The following is an 18,701-nucleotide window of genomic DNA, read 5'->3' as shown; positions in this document are numbered from 1 at the left end:
AAGAATGGCAGTGAGAATATTATGGTTTGGGGTTTCTTTGCTGCCTTAGGGCCTAGGCAGCTTGCAGTCATTGGGTGAACTTTACATGATCTCGCAAAAAACAAAAAATATTAAAAAGATTACTAGCAAATCCATCTATTGAAATTTTGGTTAAATAAAAGATTAAGGTGGCAAATTTTTCTTGTGGTCTTCATAATGTATATCCCCTTGATCTGTAATATATAGTGTATACAGTCATCCAATCCAAATCCAGTACAGATATGTTTAAAGTGGATTTAAACCCACTCTCATCCTTTCTAAAACTACTGCCATAGTAGCAAAAGTCCAGATGCTTGAAATAAACAGGTTGGTGACCACCGCTCCAGGTAACTGGGTTTGAATTTCCCGTCCTCCGCTGGGTGAATTGTGAGAGCTCCAGGTGCTGGCGATTGCTATTCCAATGGTATAGGTGCAATGAAAAATCTGGACTGCCGCACTCCGGATTGGAATAATAAAGGTAAAATCTTCTTTATTGAAAAAATGACATGGTATAAAATGCGTACATTGCTCTGTTGAAGTGATACAGCATAACCGCTGACGCGTTTCACGCTCCCATAGAGCGCTTACTCATAGCTGGTTTGTACAACAATGAAAGTCACTTATATACACATTGTACGTCTCACACATGACCCCATACTGATTGTATAACTCTAAACAGCTGATCGTTAGATTGTATGGCCTCTTAACATAGAGTTAATTGGGTGTGTGTTTTATGGTGGAGTGTTTATTGAAGACGTGAATGTGCAGACAAGATGTTTCTATAGACAATACAAAAAATATCCATAAATAAAAAGTTTATATTGCTTTTAAAAGTCTTTTGAAGAAGGGAAGTTAGGAAGATATAAAGTTTCCTTTCTTTCCACTGGACTGAGATAGGTGCTAAAACTAGCGCTTAGACGTATAAACATGTAAACCATTATATAAATGAATGCAGGTATATATGAGCCATATGGTCCAGCAGCCACGGCATAGTGTGAAAGATATCATATGTCTGCTCAGTTTACAAAAATTTTTTTTATATATAAATGAGAATATTGTAAAGGTTATTATGAGGAGACACTATGAAAAACCACTGTGTTTTGTAAACGATAAAGTCTTACATGTGAGGATCTGTGACAGTGTTTGCATGACTTTCAAATTTCATGACTTTATGTGAACTCTACCAGATTTGAAATGCAAACAAAGTGTATGCATATATGGTGTGTGGGTGCTTTTTTAGTAATCTGAACTCCACAAGGAAAGGAAAAAAAAAAAAAAAAAAAAAAAAAATTTTTATAAATGCATGTATATGTGCATTTATGTGTATCACAAAATATAAAAGGTGAAAATGAAAAATAAAGTGGAGATCAACATAAAACGTGAAGGGGGCATGTGTATATTATATATATTATATATATATATCTATATATATCTATCTATCATCGTGAAAGTATATATAGAATATATATAAAATGAAACAAAGTGGAAACTAAACCATGTGTTTGTGGCTTGACTAAAAAACACGATCAATAAATGGTCTATGTCTGAGTGTATGTTTCCCATGCAATCTCCTACACATATACCTGTCGAGCTTGTGATACGCATACAGGAAATAAATGGTGATAAAACATATCATGCACCAATAATTCTGTGGCTCAAACTCTCAAAAATATATGTCTTTGAAAGCATATGCTTATCCACCTGATAACATTCACTGTGGTTAAACGAAAAAATGGGCGTTTACTAAGCGTGTTGTTTTAAAGCAATCTCATCTCCTGGTGCGCCGTCTTCATGTGTATGGGCAGAACTATATGAGATAAAGAAGATAAATGTTACGTCTAAATGTGTTATCGTCCCCCTCATCCATCCGGAGTATGGTACTTAAAATACACATATTTCTAAGTAAATACCAATTCAAGTGGATGAGTGACAAGACAGACATGTGGACGGTGTATCTCCTTGCTCGCTGCAACCCCTGGTATGGGATGGTGTGTATATAGGCCCCCTGAAGGTGAAAAATGGACTTATGCGTTCAAAATCGTGAGGTCTATTCCTATAAATTAGGTGTTGTAGCTTGCTGACAGCAACTGTTGGAAAGTGGTGTCTGATTGAAGATGAAGAATAAATAACTAACTAAACAGACAAACCAAAAGTTAGTAAATATAAGCCATAATGTCCTTTTGGTATGAATGTATAGATATATCCCCAATCGTTCATCCATGTAAAGAAATAAATACAAGAACCTCATCAAGGTTCTGTTTTGAAGAGAGGAAAAGAAGGAATATTTCAGCCAGACTATATGTACCCAAGCTCTTGGATAGTTGCAATTTAAGCTCTTATGCGATTTTTTTGATAGAGGTTGGTGGATAAATGGATGGCTAAAGGGAGAGGTGAGAGGACAGGGGTATAGATATATTGCTAGACATGTCTTTCAGAAATATTATTCGTAAAAATGTGAAACGTCCCACTCAAAGTTTAACCCCCGTGGGATTCTAGTGTCTAATGAGAATATCCAAAGGACTTCTCGTTTACACAAAATCTGGAATCTGTCTCCTCCCCTCACTGGTGTCCTGATTTTCTCAATCCCTTGGATAACTAAACTGGAGGTGTTTTTGTGGTGTGTGAAAATCCAGTGTTTTGATACATTTGTTAAAATCTCTTTCTCAATATTATACAGGTGATCATGTAGCCTATCCCTGAGACGTCGTGTTGTGCGTCCAACATATTGTACCTGGCAGCTGGTGCATGTAATGACATACACCACAAATTTGGTGTTGCAGTTTATAAAAGCGGGGATCAAAAACTCTTTTTGGCTGCTGCATGATCTTATGTATTGTCCGGTTTTGATGTACCTGCAATAATTGCAGGTTTTTATTCCACATTTGAAATTGCCTATGAAATTAAGCCAATTTGTTTTAGTACGTTTGGTTGTAAATAGGCTGGGAGACAGTGAGCGTCCCAGCGTGGGTGCTTTGCGAGAAACAATCTTGATCCCTTTGGAGAGGATGTTGTTGTATATTGGGTCATTGTACAGTACCGGAAGATGTTTCACAATGATTTTCTTTATTATGTTGAATTCTGTACTGTATGAGGTGGAAAAGACTGGAGTCCTAGGGGATGTTTCTCTTTTATGTTGGGTTTTTCTATGTGGTTTCTTGTTTAGAAGCGTGGACCTTGGAATAGATTTTACTGTATTGAGTGCTTTTAATATAGATGCATCTTTGTAACCTCGAGTTTTAAACCTATGTGCCATTTGTTCGGCCTCTGCTTCAAAAACTTCAGGGGAACTACATAGACGCTTTAACCTCAAGAACTGGCTATATGGTATGCCTGTGATAGTGTGTTTAGGGTGTGCTGAATCAGCTCTGAGTAAAGTGTTGCCACTGAGAGGTTTTCTATACAAACTGGATTGGATGGTGTCTCCAGAGCCTGTCAGTTTCACATCCAGAAAGTCTATGGAGCTGACCTGCAGATTTCCAGTGAACTTCAAATTTTGTATTGTCTATAGAAACATCTTGTCTGCACATTCACGTCTTCAATAAACACTCCACCATAAAACACACACCCAATTAACTCTATGTTAAGAGGCCATACAATCTAACGATCAGCTGTTTAGAGTTATACAATCAGTATGGGGTCATGTGTGAGACGTACAATGTGTATATAAGTGACTTTCATTGTTGTACAAACCAGCTATGAGTAAGCGCTCTATGGGAGCGTGAAACGCGTCAGCGGTTATGCTGTATCACTTCAACAGAGCAATGTACGTATTTTATACCATGTCATTTTTTCAATAAAGATTTTACCTTTATTATTCCAATCCGGAGTGCGGCAGTCCAGATTTTTCATTGCACCTATACTACTGCCATAGTAGTTATCTATAAAAGGATATACATGTCTCCTGCATGTATCCTTATCTGTCAAATGTCTCCCCTCTGTCTGTTATGAGACCTGAAAAACTGCAGATTCTGTGGGTGGGGTCGTGATGTCAGTAGACTCCCCGCCCACCTCTATACTCCCCTTGTCAATATGCATTTTCTCCTGTGTATTTCTTACACTGAAATTCTGCTATGATCACCAACATCTGGTCAAAACCCAGAAAAGTCACCACATGACTTCAGCATGCCCAATCATGCTGAGGAATGGAGCAGCCAATCCTGGGAGAGCTGGAGAAGAAAGGAGGAGGGGATCTGAAGTACACAGAATGTCTCTCACCGGCTTGTGCATGAGATATGTAAATCACCTGTCACTCACAGCAAGGGGAAAGAACTGACTCCTGTTTCTCTGTGTCAGTTTTTATCTCACTGAAAAAAGATAAGAGTACTGCTCAGAGCTTGATTAACTCTTTGTGGCAAGACTGGGTACAGATGACATGAAATCCTATACTGTACAAGGTGCAAGCCTTAATTAAAAAAAAAAAATTTTCGGGCTTACATCCACTTTAAATATTAAATAAATACTTTTGAATGGAATAGTAGCAAACAAAAGGATTTGCCTTACTGGTGTACAACGGACAAGGCTTCCGTCAGCCAAGACAAGCTCATATGCCAAGCAGATGTGTTGGAAAAGCCCATAGTTATGCGATGAAGACTCTATTCCAGTTCCCATAATAAGACCACCTAAAGAAAACAGAAGGAATAGTTTCAGAATCTGCCAGGGTCAATTCATCTAAAAAAATACATACTCTGTAATGCTTCCAACAGAATTGTGCAACCATGTGAACGTGTTTGGAGGAATTTTTTTTTACCAGATCTGTTATGACTGCTGAGATGTTGACAAAGTAAAAGAAAAATGTATAATTTAAGTAAGCTTTTTTCCCCCCTCTTTTATAACATACACTATATCAGGGGTAGGCAACCTTTTGAGCAGTGTGCCGAAAAATGTTTTCAAAGAAATTGAGCGTGGCGATTTTATAACAAGAAAATGGCAACTTCACACTCTCAATCACGAAAAGGATTTTTTATAAAGTAAATGCTGTAGACTACTTGAGTAGTAGTGAGAAATTAACATCCTGAACTCTCACGCCTCAGATCAGCCCCAATTCCTGCACCTACACACCTCAGATCACTGTACCCCCTGCACATCTGTTTCCCCATTGTACCCCCCCTGCACATCTGCCCAGACAATGTAACCCCCTGCACATCTGCCCCAAAACTGTAACCCCCTGTACATCTGCCCCACCACTGTAACCCCTGCTCTCCTGCACTACCACTGTACCCCCTGCTCTCCTGCACTACCACTGTAACCCCCTGCTCTCCTGCACTACCACTGTAACCCCCTGCTCATCTGTCCCACCAATTCACCTCCTTTCACATCTGCCCCACTGCTCTTACCCCCCCGCTTTTCTGCCCCAACACTGAACCCCCTTCTCATCTGTCCCACCACTGTACCCTCCTGCTCTTCTGTCCCACTGCTGGACCCCCTTCTCATCTCTTCCACCACTGTACATCCCTGCCCCACTGCTGTACCCTCCTGCTCATCTATGATATGCAGAGTGGTGAAAGGAAGCAGAAATGAGACACATCTACCTGTCCTGGCACACTCATTCTGCTGATCAACCTCTGGCATCCAGCCCACGTGCTTGTATGTGATGTATGGGATGTCACATTCAAGCATCTAAAATGGATGCGGAATGATGAGCTCAGGTCAGGGATATTTTCTGAAAGCAGTGGGCCTGTGTGCAGGATCATAAGTTGGGCCCCCGCAGCTGAGAAAAAGTGCGCCACAGCAAAAGTTGGGTGTGATTTTCATTGCTCTGAATACTGGCTGTGGCTTAAAGGGACACAGAGTGCCGGGGTTCAGCAGTAAAGCCCCTTTCACGCTGAGGCGGTTTGCAGGCGGTATTGCGCTAAAAATACCGCCTGCAAACCGCCCCTAAACAGCCTCCGCTGTTTGTTCAGTGTGAAAGCCCGAGGGCTTTCACACTGAAGCGGTGCGCTGGCAGGACGGTGAAAAAAGTCCTCCAAACCACTTCTTTGGAGCGGTGAAGGAGCGGTGTATTCACCGCTCCTAAACCGCTCCTGCCCATTGAAATCAATGGGACAGCGCAGCTATACCGCAGCAATACCGCGGCTATAGCCGCGCTGTACGAGTGATTTTAACCCTTTTTCGGCCGCCAGCGGGGGTTAAAACCGCACCACTAGCGGCCGAATACAGCTACAAGAACGACGGTACAGCAGCGCTAAAAATAGCGCTGTTGTACCGCCGACGCCCCCACCGCCCCAGTGTGAAAGGGGCCTAAGTGATGAAGGTTCAGGAATAATTTCAACAAAGTTCTCAGAAGCTCAACAATAATTCCACAAACTGTCACCTGATTGTGGTTTTCTCAATCACAGTGAAATCTCCTCTTTCTGAGATTGGTAGTGGCAACCAAGCGAGTCATCTTCCTCTAGATGGTGGGTGGAGCTAGCTAGATAATGTTTCCTATCTTTTACAATGTGTGGGGGCGCAGTGCCTCCCCCTCAGTGCGGCGTGGGGAATTCTGAAATTGGAATGCATTAGTGTCTCACTGACACTTCCCTGCACTGCTCTGCTGATGGGAGGGAGTCGAGTGCTGGCAAAAGTGGCTTTGTGTGCCACTTGCGGCACTCGTGCCGGGGGTTTGCCTACCCCTGCACTATATTGTCAAAACTATTGGGACGCCCACCTTTACACGCACATGAACTTTAATGGCATCCCAGTCTTAGTCCGTAGGGTTCAATATTGAGTTGGCCCACCCTTTGCAGCTATAAAACAGCTTCAACTCTTCTGGGAAGGCTGTCCACAAGGTTTAGGAGTGTGTCTATGGGAATGTTTGACCATTCTTCCGGAAGCGCAGTTGTGAGGTCAGGCACTGATGTTGGATGAGAAAGCCTGGCTCGCAGTCTCTGTTCTAATTCATTCCAAAGGTGTTCTATCAGGTTGAGGTCAGGACTTTGTGCAGGCCAGTCAAGTTTTTCCACCCCAATCTCGCTCATCTATGTCTTTATGGACCTTGCTTTGTGCACTGATGTACAGTCATGTTGGAACAGGAAGGGGCCATGGGGATGTGACAAAGTTCCAAAACTCAAGGCAGCTCCAAAGGCATTTATGTGTTCGTATCGGTGATAAGGATATAGTTCACATATAGATGATTAAGTGACAGTCAGTCAGATTGCAGCTGGCTTATTGCTACTCTGAAGCTGGTTGTATACATTTCAGTTATCTGGAAATTTTTTGATGTTTTTATTTATTCATTTTTTATCCAAATTAATGAACGTTTTTTACATATTACACTATGGGAGTCCTTTTTTCCTTTCTCCCATGAGGGGCTCATAGAGGATTATACCACATCTACCTGGAGCCAGAGGAATGCATTAGGAACAACTACAGCAGATACCGTGGTGAAAACTGGCTGCACTGTTCAGCTACATGCGTACTGGCCCATTGGGGTGATTGGATTTGGTGAGTGGGGACCCTTGAGGAGGAGCACAAAAGTCACCTGGAGATATTGAGAGCACTCAAGTCACTGTTAGATTTCTGTCACACAACTTGAGCATCACCACATTTATATCTTATATGAACTGTCATTCATCCATCTATATGTGAACTATATCCTTATCACCGATACAGACGCATAAATGCCTTTGGAGCTGCCTTGAGTTTTGGAACTTTGTCGCATCCCCATATTGGGGATATTGAGATTGGTGTTTTTTTCTTTTTTTTGATACGTTTATTAATGCACTATATTTTACTGTAATAGTTTGGTAGTTGGGTCAAGACTACCAGTGATTCACTTAATTCCTTTTGTTTTAATATATATATACATATATATATATATATATATATATATATATATATATATATATATATATATATATATATATATATATATATATATATATATATATATATATACACACATATATATACACACACACACACACATATACACACACACACACACACACATATACATACATACACACATACACATACACACACCAGGCACTTCTGGGTCGTGCCTTGTGGCACCAGGAAATAGGAGCCACCCTGTACGGCAGTTCAAACATACGCTGTATAGGGTATGTTTATTTGTCACACATCCATACACACACCATAGGCTTATCTATATTAGACACTGATTACCTATTGTAAATTGGAACTGCATGTAATGTGCACCGGTGTGGGTTATACATCCACTGTGTAATCTTTCCATCCCCCATATACATCTATACTCATTAGGTAGCACCACACACACCCTTGTTTCCGTTTGTTGTTACTAAACAGATTGACCTGAATAAAATAAAAACTGTGTTTTTACCAACAGTCAAGTCATCAAGTTCTGGCAGTACAGGAAGGGTCCAGCCAATAGAATTAAGCAAGGCAGTCACCTGACCCATGTTCACTAATGGTTCCACGCGAACAACCTACAGAGAAGACACGATGAGAACGCACAGATATTTCAATTACGATAACTACAGACAACAGCAAAATACAGAGAACAAATATGCAATGCAACTAGCCATACATCAGTTGCTGCTTTTTCATTTCTGTGGAAGCATACTCTGTAGCACCTTGTTGTAGGGATTTCCTCTCACTTCCTGTTGTGTCTCTGGGACAGGAAGTGAAGGGAAACCTCCCCAAAGAGACACAGGCAGTAAAAAATAAATTGACAGCGCTTTTTTTATTTTTTTTTAATATTATTTTATTTTTTTTTTATTCTTTATTGAGATTCAATATAATAAAAAGCTGTCACCAACAATTAAATACAATAACAAAAATACCCATTACTGACATGCCTACAATATTCAAGTATATATAACCATCTCAAACATTTTATCAAATATATTACCTAGACAAAAAAAAAATAATTCCCCCCTCACGTGTTTCTAGTGAATCTCTCCTTCCTATTTCCAAATGATACTATCTGCCATTTATCAACCTACTCTACACCAATAGGCAACACACACACAAAAAAATAAATAAATAAAAAAAAAAAAAAAAAAAAAAAAAAAAAAAAAAAAGGGAAGAGGGGAGCTACCCATCCCAACACACAGTTACAACCAATGACTTAACCCCCCCCCCCTAGATACACCAATGTCGTACTCCAAAGTGAACCACTTTCACCATAAAGAAGATCAAGGGCACTTATCCCCCTGAACAGAAGATAAAACAAAAATAAGAATTAAGAGTATATGATGCCTCCACTTACCAATCAAGTGGTGCATTACATACAATGTTGACAGTAGTTTTAACCTTATACCTGGACTCATCCCATTCTGGCAAGTCCTAAAGTCCCAACTCCGGGAAAAGTAAAAATTCCCTGTTACAGTGGGGCTGCACCCATGCGGCAAGGGTTAAAGCTGAGCTTGGGGGTTCAGCAAATATTGTGTAAAACCAAAAAGCATGTGTATTGTTACTTGAATCTCGGTGTGCTTTGCATATTTCTTCCAGATCTGTGCAGTAATCCAACTTGAAACTTTGCCTCTATGTAAGAGTTTCCTGTAATAAAGACCGGTCACTGCTGCTCTCTCTCCTTATGCAGAATGACTGGTCTTGTCTCCGCCCCCTCCTGTAGTTTTCTGCAGGCAGCCTGCAGTGGGTGGGGCCTGCTGGGTCCCTCCCACAGCTCTGCTGTCTGCACAGGCTATGTACAGCACAGTGATGATGTCACCACTACATTTAAAGGGTAATATCTGGGTTTGCAAAGGCAATTGGTACAGAGGGTAGATTTGTATCTTTTGAGGCTATTGAGTAATATACCAAGTTAAGGACCACACCTTTTTCTGACATTTGTTGTTTACAAGTTTAAATTAGTATTTTCTTGCTGGAAGATTACTTAGAACCCCAAAACGGTCTATATATTTTTTAGCAGAAACCCTACAGAATAAAATGGCAGTTGTTGCAGTATTTTATGTCACACTGTATTTGCGCAGCCGTGTTTCAAACGCAATTTTTTGGGAAAAAATACACTTTCATGAATTAAAAAATAGCAAAAAACAGTAAAGTTAGCCCATTTTTTTTGTATAATATGAAAGATGTTACACCAAGTAAAAAGATACCCAACATGTCATGCTTCAAAATTGTGCATGCTCGTAGTATGGCAACAAACTATGGTACCTAAAAATCTCCATAGGTGACGCTTTAAAATGTATTTATAGGTCACTTGTTTAGAGTTACAGAGGAGGGCTAGTGCTAGAATTATTGCTCTCGCTCTGCGCTTTCATTTTTTTTCTTTTTTCTTATTTATTTAACTTTTTATTTTTACACTGTCCTTTAAAAAAAAAATGTTTTGATCACTTTTATTCCTATTACAAGAAATGTAAACATCCCTTGTAATAGAAATTAGCAGGACAGGTCAACTTTATTGTGAGATCTGGGGTCAAAGAGACCTTTTAGGATTTAACATTCACACTTAAAAGCAAATTAAAAAAAAAAAAAAAAAAAAAAAAAGTCATTTTACATTTGCTAATTAAAAAAAAATTAAAAATTGGCCCTTTAAGGCCGTTAAGCGGAAGCGACGTCAGACGTCACTCCAGTCCTCCAAGGGCATAGAGTGGGGGCCATCTTGCCCTCATTCAACTTCCTGCTCTAGGGGATCGGATCATTTCCCCCTTTACTGACAACTCCGGTAGGCGGGGGAAACAACTGGGAAAAGGGAGGGGGCACCTCTCCCGCTGCCAACAAACGTGATCCCATGGCGAATCCCCCGCTGGGACCACTTTTATGTGAAAGAGGATCGCCCACTGTTTAAAAATATACTGTGGTTATGGCAACTAGCTGCTGCCATAACCACGGTATATAACGTTAAAGTAATGAAGTATATATACAGAGGGCAGTCCAGAAGTGGATACTTAAAGCGATAGCAAACCCGCTGACACTTTTTTTTTTTGTATACACCTGTAGGGTAAAAGGCATAATGAGCTAGTATGCACCGCATACTAGCTCATTATGAAATACTTACCTTAGAACGAGGCATCGGTATCTTACCTGGTCCACGCAGAGGTTGCTGACATGTTGCCTCGGCGTGTCTTCCGGGTATCGCGGCTCCAGCACTGTGAGTGGCTGGAGCCACGATGTTGTCACTTCTGCGCATGCGCGCTGGAGATTTCTTTCCGGTAAGGTCCGGCTTCTGCTGGGTTTTCAGCCGAGAATCCCCTATGCGCATGCACTGCTGCAGTCAGCGGCTCATTGCAAGGTTTAGGAGATTTTTTTTTACCTACAGGTAAACCTTATTATAGGCTTACCTGTAGGTAAAAGTTAACATTTTGACTATACAACCGCTTTAAAGCACAACTTCACTTTTGTTGAGGGAAAAAAAAAAAAAAAAAAGCATTCCCCTCTGGTTGATCTGTGTACATTGCAAGGATTATAACAACCTTTGTTGCAGATTCCTAACTTTTGTTATTCTGAAGAAATCCATGTCTGTTTTTCTGTGCCTCTGTGCTCAGTGGGTCTAAAGAGAGTGATTTCATAATTATCTATCAGCTGTGGCAGCTGCAGAGCACTAATGAGGAAATCTGCTGGACCTGCATCCCTTTAGACGTGTTCCTATTGGAAGTATTGCACCAAAAATTACATTTTTGTTGCAGGGGATGCCTGAAATCTGACTTGAATCTTAGGGCAGACTTCTGGGAAAATTGGTGAGCCAATCACACAAGCAGGAAATGATGTTTCTGGGGAGTGGTCAGTACACAATCTGTGTACAGAACAACTCCAGGTAGCCATATTGCATTTATAGAAAATTACAGCGGTCGCAGATTGAAAAGGAAAGGTCATTTTTAATAACATTAACTGCTTGCCAACCGCCGCACACAGATGTATGTTGGCAGAATGGCACAGGCAGGCAAATGAGCGTACCTGTACATCCCTTTAATTTTGCCGCCTAATGAGCACGCGCCCAAACTCAATGTTCGCCGGCGGCCCGCGACTGCGGTGTGGAGAGGTAGAACGGAGAGATGTAAACAAGGCATTTCCCTGTTCTGCCCAGTGAGATGACAGAGATCTACTGCTCCCAGTCACCGGGAGCAGTTATCCTTGTCTTGTCAGTGGGAGCCCCTCCCCCCACAATTAGAACACCTCCCTAAGACACACTTAACCCCTTGATCGCCCGCTAGTGTTTAACCCCTCCTCTGCCAGTGTCATTGACACAGTATTTAGTGCATTTTTATAGCACTGATCGCTGTATAAATGACAATGGTCCCAAAATGGTGTCAAGTGTCTGATGTGTCCGCCATGTCGCAGTCACAATAAATATCGCAAATCGTCGTCATTACTAATAAAAAAAAAAAATTAATAATAAAAATGCCATAAATCTATCCCCTATTTTGTAGATGTGATAACTTTAGCACAAACCAATCAATAAATGCTTATTGCGATTTTTACCAAAAATATGTAGAAGAATACGTATTGGCCTAAACTGAGAAAGAAATTGATTTTTTTTATATATTTTTTGGGGATATTTATTATAGCAAAAAGTAAAAAATATTGCTTTTCAAAATTGTCGCTCTTTTTTTGTTTATAGCACAAAAAATAAAAACCGCAGAGGTGATCAAATACCACCAAAAGAAAGCTCTATTTGTGGGAAAAAAGGGACGTCAATTTTGTTTGGGTACAGCGTCGCACGACCACGCAATTGTCAGTTAAAGCGACGCAGTGCCAAATCACACAAAAATGCTCTGGTCAGGAAGGGGACAAAATCTTTCGGGGCTGAAGTGGTTAAATTACAATAGGACTTGTATCGCAATTGTATACGCTATATTATTTTTTCTTTATTTGCTATATTTTTTCTCCCCGAAAGTAGAGTTACCTTTTGCATAAAGGCTTTTGTGCCCAGGGTTTAGCTTTAAATGCCCATTTACGTCTAGGGGATGGGAAAAGCAGTTTTACTTCCCCAATCCTCTGCTCTCCTGGCAGACAGTGCTCCCCTATGCTTCAGCAGTGGACTGTTGCTTGTCACCCCCATTGTCCACTGCAGGAATTTTGTCCCTGCATCGGTCTTGATGACACCAGAGGCCTTCCAACTGCCGGAGCACATGGAAGAAGAGGCCGTGGGGACTGGTCTTGCAGCATGGCGGAGCTGGAGTGGAGGATCGGGTAAGTAAAACTGCTTTTTCCAGTCCCCCAGAAGCATTTAACCCTTATGCCCCGTACACACGGTCGGACTTTGTTCGGACATTCCGACAACAAAATCCTAGGATTTTTTCCGACGGATGTTGGCTCAAACTTGTCTTGCATACACACGGTCACACAAAGTTGTTGGAAAATCCGATCGTTCTAAACGCGGTGACGTAAAACACGTACGTCGGGACTATAAACGGGGCAGTGGCCAATAGCTTTCATCTCTTTATTTATTCTGAGCATGCGTGGCACTTTGTGCGTCGGATTTGTGTACACACGATCGGAATTTCCGACAACGGATTTTGTTGTCGGAAAATTTTATATCCTGCTCTCAAACTTTGTGTGTCGGAAAATCCGATGGAAAATGTGTGATGGAGCCTACACACGGTCGGAATTTCCGACAACAAGGTCCTATCACACATTTTCCATCAGAAAAACTGACCATGTGTACAGGGCATTACACTGCAGGGGCAGCCACACTGCATGGGAAGATTTTTACTTTTTCCGGAGTTCAGCTTTAACATTGCAGCTCACCAAAAAAAAAAAAAATGGTGTTTGCCAGATCCGAACGAGAGTATGAATATTTGTACTCCTAACAAAAGAGTTTTTAAAACCAAGTAGAGTCGTGCGCCCCCATCAGTGTGTGGTACCTGTCTCTTGGTGTCCACCTCTAAGATATCCATAAGGTTGATCATGATATTCTTGTGAGTGTTCTTGTACTTCCCCACCCTCAGTGATACGGTCAGCCAACCCGGCCTCCCGGTACACATGAACTTCTTTGCTCCATCGGCTTTCCACTGACGGACCTGGAAAAACAACAGGAACAAACACAAATCACTACTACTGAACAATTTTTAAATGCAGAAATGTACATACAAAGTACTGTCAAGATTAAAAAGTATATATTTACATAATTTTCTCTCTTTTTTTTTCTAAGTGTAAAAAGAGCCCTGTGTTGCCAAACAGTATGCACCAGGTGAGAGGATGGGTTGTTACGATTGTGGTTAGAAAACATTCATGTGCATGTCCGATCAGTAACTCAATTTTCCTTTAGCCCTCGTTCACATTGAAGCGATTTGTCATATGGTTTGACAGGTCAAATCGCATGACAATTCGCAGCCTATTGCCGGCAAGCGCACCGGTCCAAACCGGCGCGACGTCGACTTTGCGGCGCCGCACCGTTCTGCAAAAGCAGTTCCTGCACTACTTTTGGAGACTTCAATAGACATCTGTGCATGGAGCCGCACAGATGTCTTTCAAGTCGGACCCGAAGTCGCACTGAAATGCGGCTTCCAAATCGTGCGATTTGAGATAAAGTCGCACGATTTCAAAGCCGCGTTCTAAGTGAATAAGGGCTTAAAGTACTACTAAAAGGCAAAACTTTTTTTTCTCTTTTGGATAGGAGAGAGATTAGAATGCCCGTCAGGTTTTTACTGCTGTCTGTGTCCTAAATTCCCCCTCTCTATTTGTCCTGTTTATCACCGGGAGTGAAAGTGAAAGAAAATTCCAAAATGTTTGGGTTCCCAGAAGAATAGGAATAGAGGAGAGATTGTCCCATGGGGACACTAGTTCTGGTGACAAGCAGGGATTCTCTCACTTCCTGTTGTGACTATAGGGCACAGATGGCAAAAAAACAGGCCAATTTTCAGAGCTGTCACACTTTAAATGACAATTGCGCATTCTTGCAACACTGCACCTAAATGACATATTCATCATGTTTGAGACAGATAGAGCTTTCTTTGGTGATATTTAATCACCATTGGGTTTTTTTATTTTTTGCTAAACTGACAAATAAAAAAAAAAAAAAAAAAAAAGAGAAAATTTTGGAAATATGAGGCTGCACCGATGGGCAATGATGAGGCTGCACCGATGCCAATAACCAGCAAGTTTGTTTACATGCGATCAGCTGTGATTGGACACAGCTGATCACATGATAAAGGGCCACTGTGATTGGCCCTTTTCCGCAATCTGTGATCAGCTGTGCCCAAAGAACACAGTGATCATAGAGCGCACCAGGTGCGCGTGGGAGGCGTGGTTCTGGGAAGACGTCCATGGACACCCTCACGGAACGACAGAGCTGGGCTATAGCCATCTTTCGGCCATAGAGGTTCTGAAGTGGTTAAAGACCCTGCAAGTACAAATACCTGCTGATCTGTCAGATATGCATTCCGCCCCAAGTTTAGGTTCACACATATGTGGGTGCGAGATCACACAAGTTACTACATGCATAGGCACCCGCTGCTAAAATGCAGGCGCTTTAAAGAATTTTTAATAGCATCCCCATGTAACTGAACATGCAGAGCGTTTTCGGGGTGTAGGAAGCTGCATATTGCCCCAGCACCATGTGGTTCCCTACGGCTGCCCTGTGTGTGTGTTTTGGAAAAAGGTTTAAAGGAGTTGTAAAGTCTCGTGTTTTTTCACCTAAATGCATTTAGGTGAAAAACCTTCTGTGGTGCAGCTGCCCCCAAGAGTCCCCCTTTTTCTTACCTTAACCCGATCGTTCCAATGACAGGGACGAGCACAGCAGCTTCAGCTCCTTATTGGATAGATTAATAGAGCAGTTATTGGCTCCCACTGCTGTCAATCAAAGCTAGTGAAATGGGAGTTGGGGGCAGGGCAGAGTCATGCTGTCTGTGTCAATGGACGCAGGACTTGGGAGCGCGCCCGCACTAGTGCCCTCATGGAATGCTGCTCTCAGTGGGGGCACCCGATGAAGAGGAGGAGCCAGGAGTGCCGCCAGGGAACCCCAGAAAAGGAGGATCGGGGCCGCTCTGTGCAAAACCCTTGCACAGAGCAGGTAAGTATAACATGTTTGGTAAAAAGAAAAAAAAAAAAAAAAAAAAAAACACGAACCTTTACAATCACTTCAAGGACGTTTTCCCTGTGTTTCCCACAGGTACAGCAGCCCATTCAAGTGAATGCTCTGCTGTCCCTGCCCAAACGCAACTGGACCCCAGAAGAGAAGGTTCGGAGTCGCTCTGTTCAATACCATTGCACAGAACAGGTGAGTATAAGATGTTTATTATTTTAAAAAAATTGCGTTTAGAAAGCCTTTAAAGTATACCGGAGGAAAACTCCTCTTAAAGAGGAACTGCAGTCTGCTCACATAAATTTGTAATAAAAACATCTTTGCCATTCTGAAGCTTCCCTCCAACCACTTTGCATATTATTTTATATTTACTGTAATTCTGTACTTTCCAAATATGCTGCAGAAATCTCCCTCCACTGAGTCTGGCTGCAGCCATTTTAACTGTGGGCAGCTGAAACTGCTGCCTGTTCACTTCCTCCAGCTCTCATTGGCCCTCTTATGACTCATCCCCCCCCCCTTCCTGGGAAACTCACAAGAGTGAGAGAGTGAGAGAGAGAGCTGTGCCTGATGTTATAAGCCTAGGCTTTTTACCAAACAAGAAACAGGAAGTGGGCTGTATAAGGCATTTACTGGCAGAAAAAAATGTTTTACTATCCAAAGTTAAAACAAGTAGTGCAGAAGATTTAATAGATGAAAAGATGAAAAAAATGACGGAAGTTCCACTTTAAGTGTGTTGTGCTTTTGCATCCTCATTATATCAATCATATAATTCAAAAAATAATAAGTCCATAGAGAAAATGTAAAGAAAAGTGGACCAAAATCCCTCCTGAGATGCGTGTAAACCTGGTCACCAACCACAAGAAACATCTTACCTCTGTGCTTCCCAACAAGGGTTTCTCCACCAAGTATGTTTTGCTTGGGGATCAAATACCTTTTTTACTCACTGAACTGCAACTCAATTTATAACATTTGTATTGTGTGTTTTTTCTGGATTTTTGGTTGATATTCTGTCTCCATCATTTAAAATACACCTATGATAAAAATTATAGACCCTTCATTTCTTTGTAAGTGGGCAAACTAACAGAATCTGCAGGGGATCGAATAAATATTTTCCCCACTGCACATGTCCCCCAGGGCAGTACCCGGACCCCCCATACCCCTTTTATGGCCAATTACTTATGGGCCTTTTTTAAATAGAGTATAGAACTTTGACACCTATCGCAATTTTCTATGTTCTATTAACCACTTGCCGATCCCCGCATGTACATTTACGTCGGCAGAATGGCATGGCTGGGCAAATGGGCATACAGGTACGTCCCTTTGAATTTTCCGCCGTGTGGTCGCATACGCTCCGCCGGCGGCATGCGCGGCCCTGCCGCGAGCTCCGTGAGTAGGATCGCATGTCCCACGGACTCGATGTCCGTGGGGATACCCGCGATCGTCTCACTGAGCTGAAGAATGGAGAGATGCTAATGTAAACAAGCATCTCCCCATCCTGCCTAGTGACAGTGATCTCTACTCCCTGTGATCGGGAGCAGTCATCAGTGATGTGTCACACACAGCCCCTCCCCCTCACCGTTAGAATCACTCCCTAGGACACACTTAACCCCTCCCTAGCCCCCTAGTGGTTAACCCCTTCACTGCCAGTGTCATTTTTACAGTAATCAATGCATTTTTATAGCACTGATCGCTGTATAAATGACAATGGTCCCAAAAATGTGTCAAAATTGTCCGATGTGTCCGCCATAATGTCACAGTCACGATAAAAAAGATTGTCACCATTACTAGTAAAAAATAATTAATAAAAATGCCATAAAACTAACCCGTATTTTGTAGACGCTATAACTTTTGCGCAAACCAATCAATAAACACTTATTGCGATAATTTTTACCAAAAATATGTAGAATAATAGGCATCAGCCTAAACTGAAGAAAAAAATTTTTTTTTTATATATATTTTTTGGGGATATTTATTATAGCAAAAAGTAAAAAAATTATTTTCAAAATTGTCACTCTTTTTGTTTATAGCGCAAAAAATAAAAAACGCAGAGGTGATCAAATACCACCAAAAGAAAGCTCTATTTGTGGGGAAAAAAGGACATCAATTTTTGGGAGCCACGTCGCACGACCGCGCAATTGTCAGTTAAAGCGACGCAATGCCGAATCGCAAAATGTGCTCTGGTCTTTGGCCAGCCAAATGGTCCGGGGCTTAAGTGGTTAACTACATACTGTTTGCTTTTTTTGGATAGCGTAAGAGAGGGTTATAACCCCTGTCAGTTTTATTTTGCCATCTAGTCCTATTAGGGCGATTTCCCTTCACTTCCTGTTCCATAACTAGAATAGGAAGTGAGAGGAGATCCTTCAAATATATGGGAATCCCTGGGTCTCCTGAACTAGTATCCCCATTGGAAGATTTTCCCTCTATTACTATTTTGGTAACAACGCAAATTTTTACATTTTCTTTCACTCTCTGCGATAAGGACCACAAATAGGGAAGGAGAATATCCCTAACGGACACAGACAGCAAATAAAGACCTGACAGATGTTCTGATCCCTCTCCACTCTATCCAAGAATAGAAAGAAAAAAGTTTTGCCTTTAGATATTTTTTAAGGTTTGTTTATCAGTCAGGATAAAAGCAGCTGACACAGCAATATACAGAGTTCATATAACTATGTACTGAAATGTCAGTTCTGTACACAAGCAAGCACTGTGAACTCTGAACAAACTATGAACCGAAGTTTAGTGTTCATCACTGGCATCTTCTGCACAAGTTTATATATTGACTACAGTGCTA

General features: G+C 41.5%; 1 protein-coding gene across 2 annotated transcripts in view; it reads right to left on the bottom strand.

Annotated features, from left to right (window-relative positions):
• The window catches only part of DHCR24 (24-dehydrocholesterol reductase), a 40,880-nt gene that overhangs the window by 9,851 nt on the left and 12,328 nt on the right, over window positions 1–18,701 (bottom strand). For both annotated transcript variants that reach the window (XM_073593455.1, XM_073593456.1), the window contains exons 3-5: window positions 13,749–13,904; window positions 8,300–8,405; window positions 4,519–4,637 (exon numbers count right to left, since the gene is read on the bottom strand). In XM_073593455.1, coding sequence (XP_073449556.1) covers window positions 4,519–4,637; window positions 8,300–8,405; window positions 13,749–13,904 — 381 coding nt within the window. The remainder of the gene's footprint in view (window positions 1–4,518; window positions 4,638–8,299; window positions 8,406–13,748; window positions 13,905–18,701) is intronic.

Source organism: Aquarana catesbeiana, linkage group LG07 (genome assembly GCF_042186555.1).
Source record: "Aquarana catesbeiana isolate 2022-GZ linkage group LG07, ASM4218655v1, whole genome shotgun sequence".
NCBI classification, from domain to species: Eukaryota; Metazoa; Chordata; class Amphibia; order Anura; family Ranidae; genus Aquarana; species Aquarana catesbeiana.
This window is presented reverse-complemented; position numbering and strand designations above follow the sequence as displayed.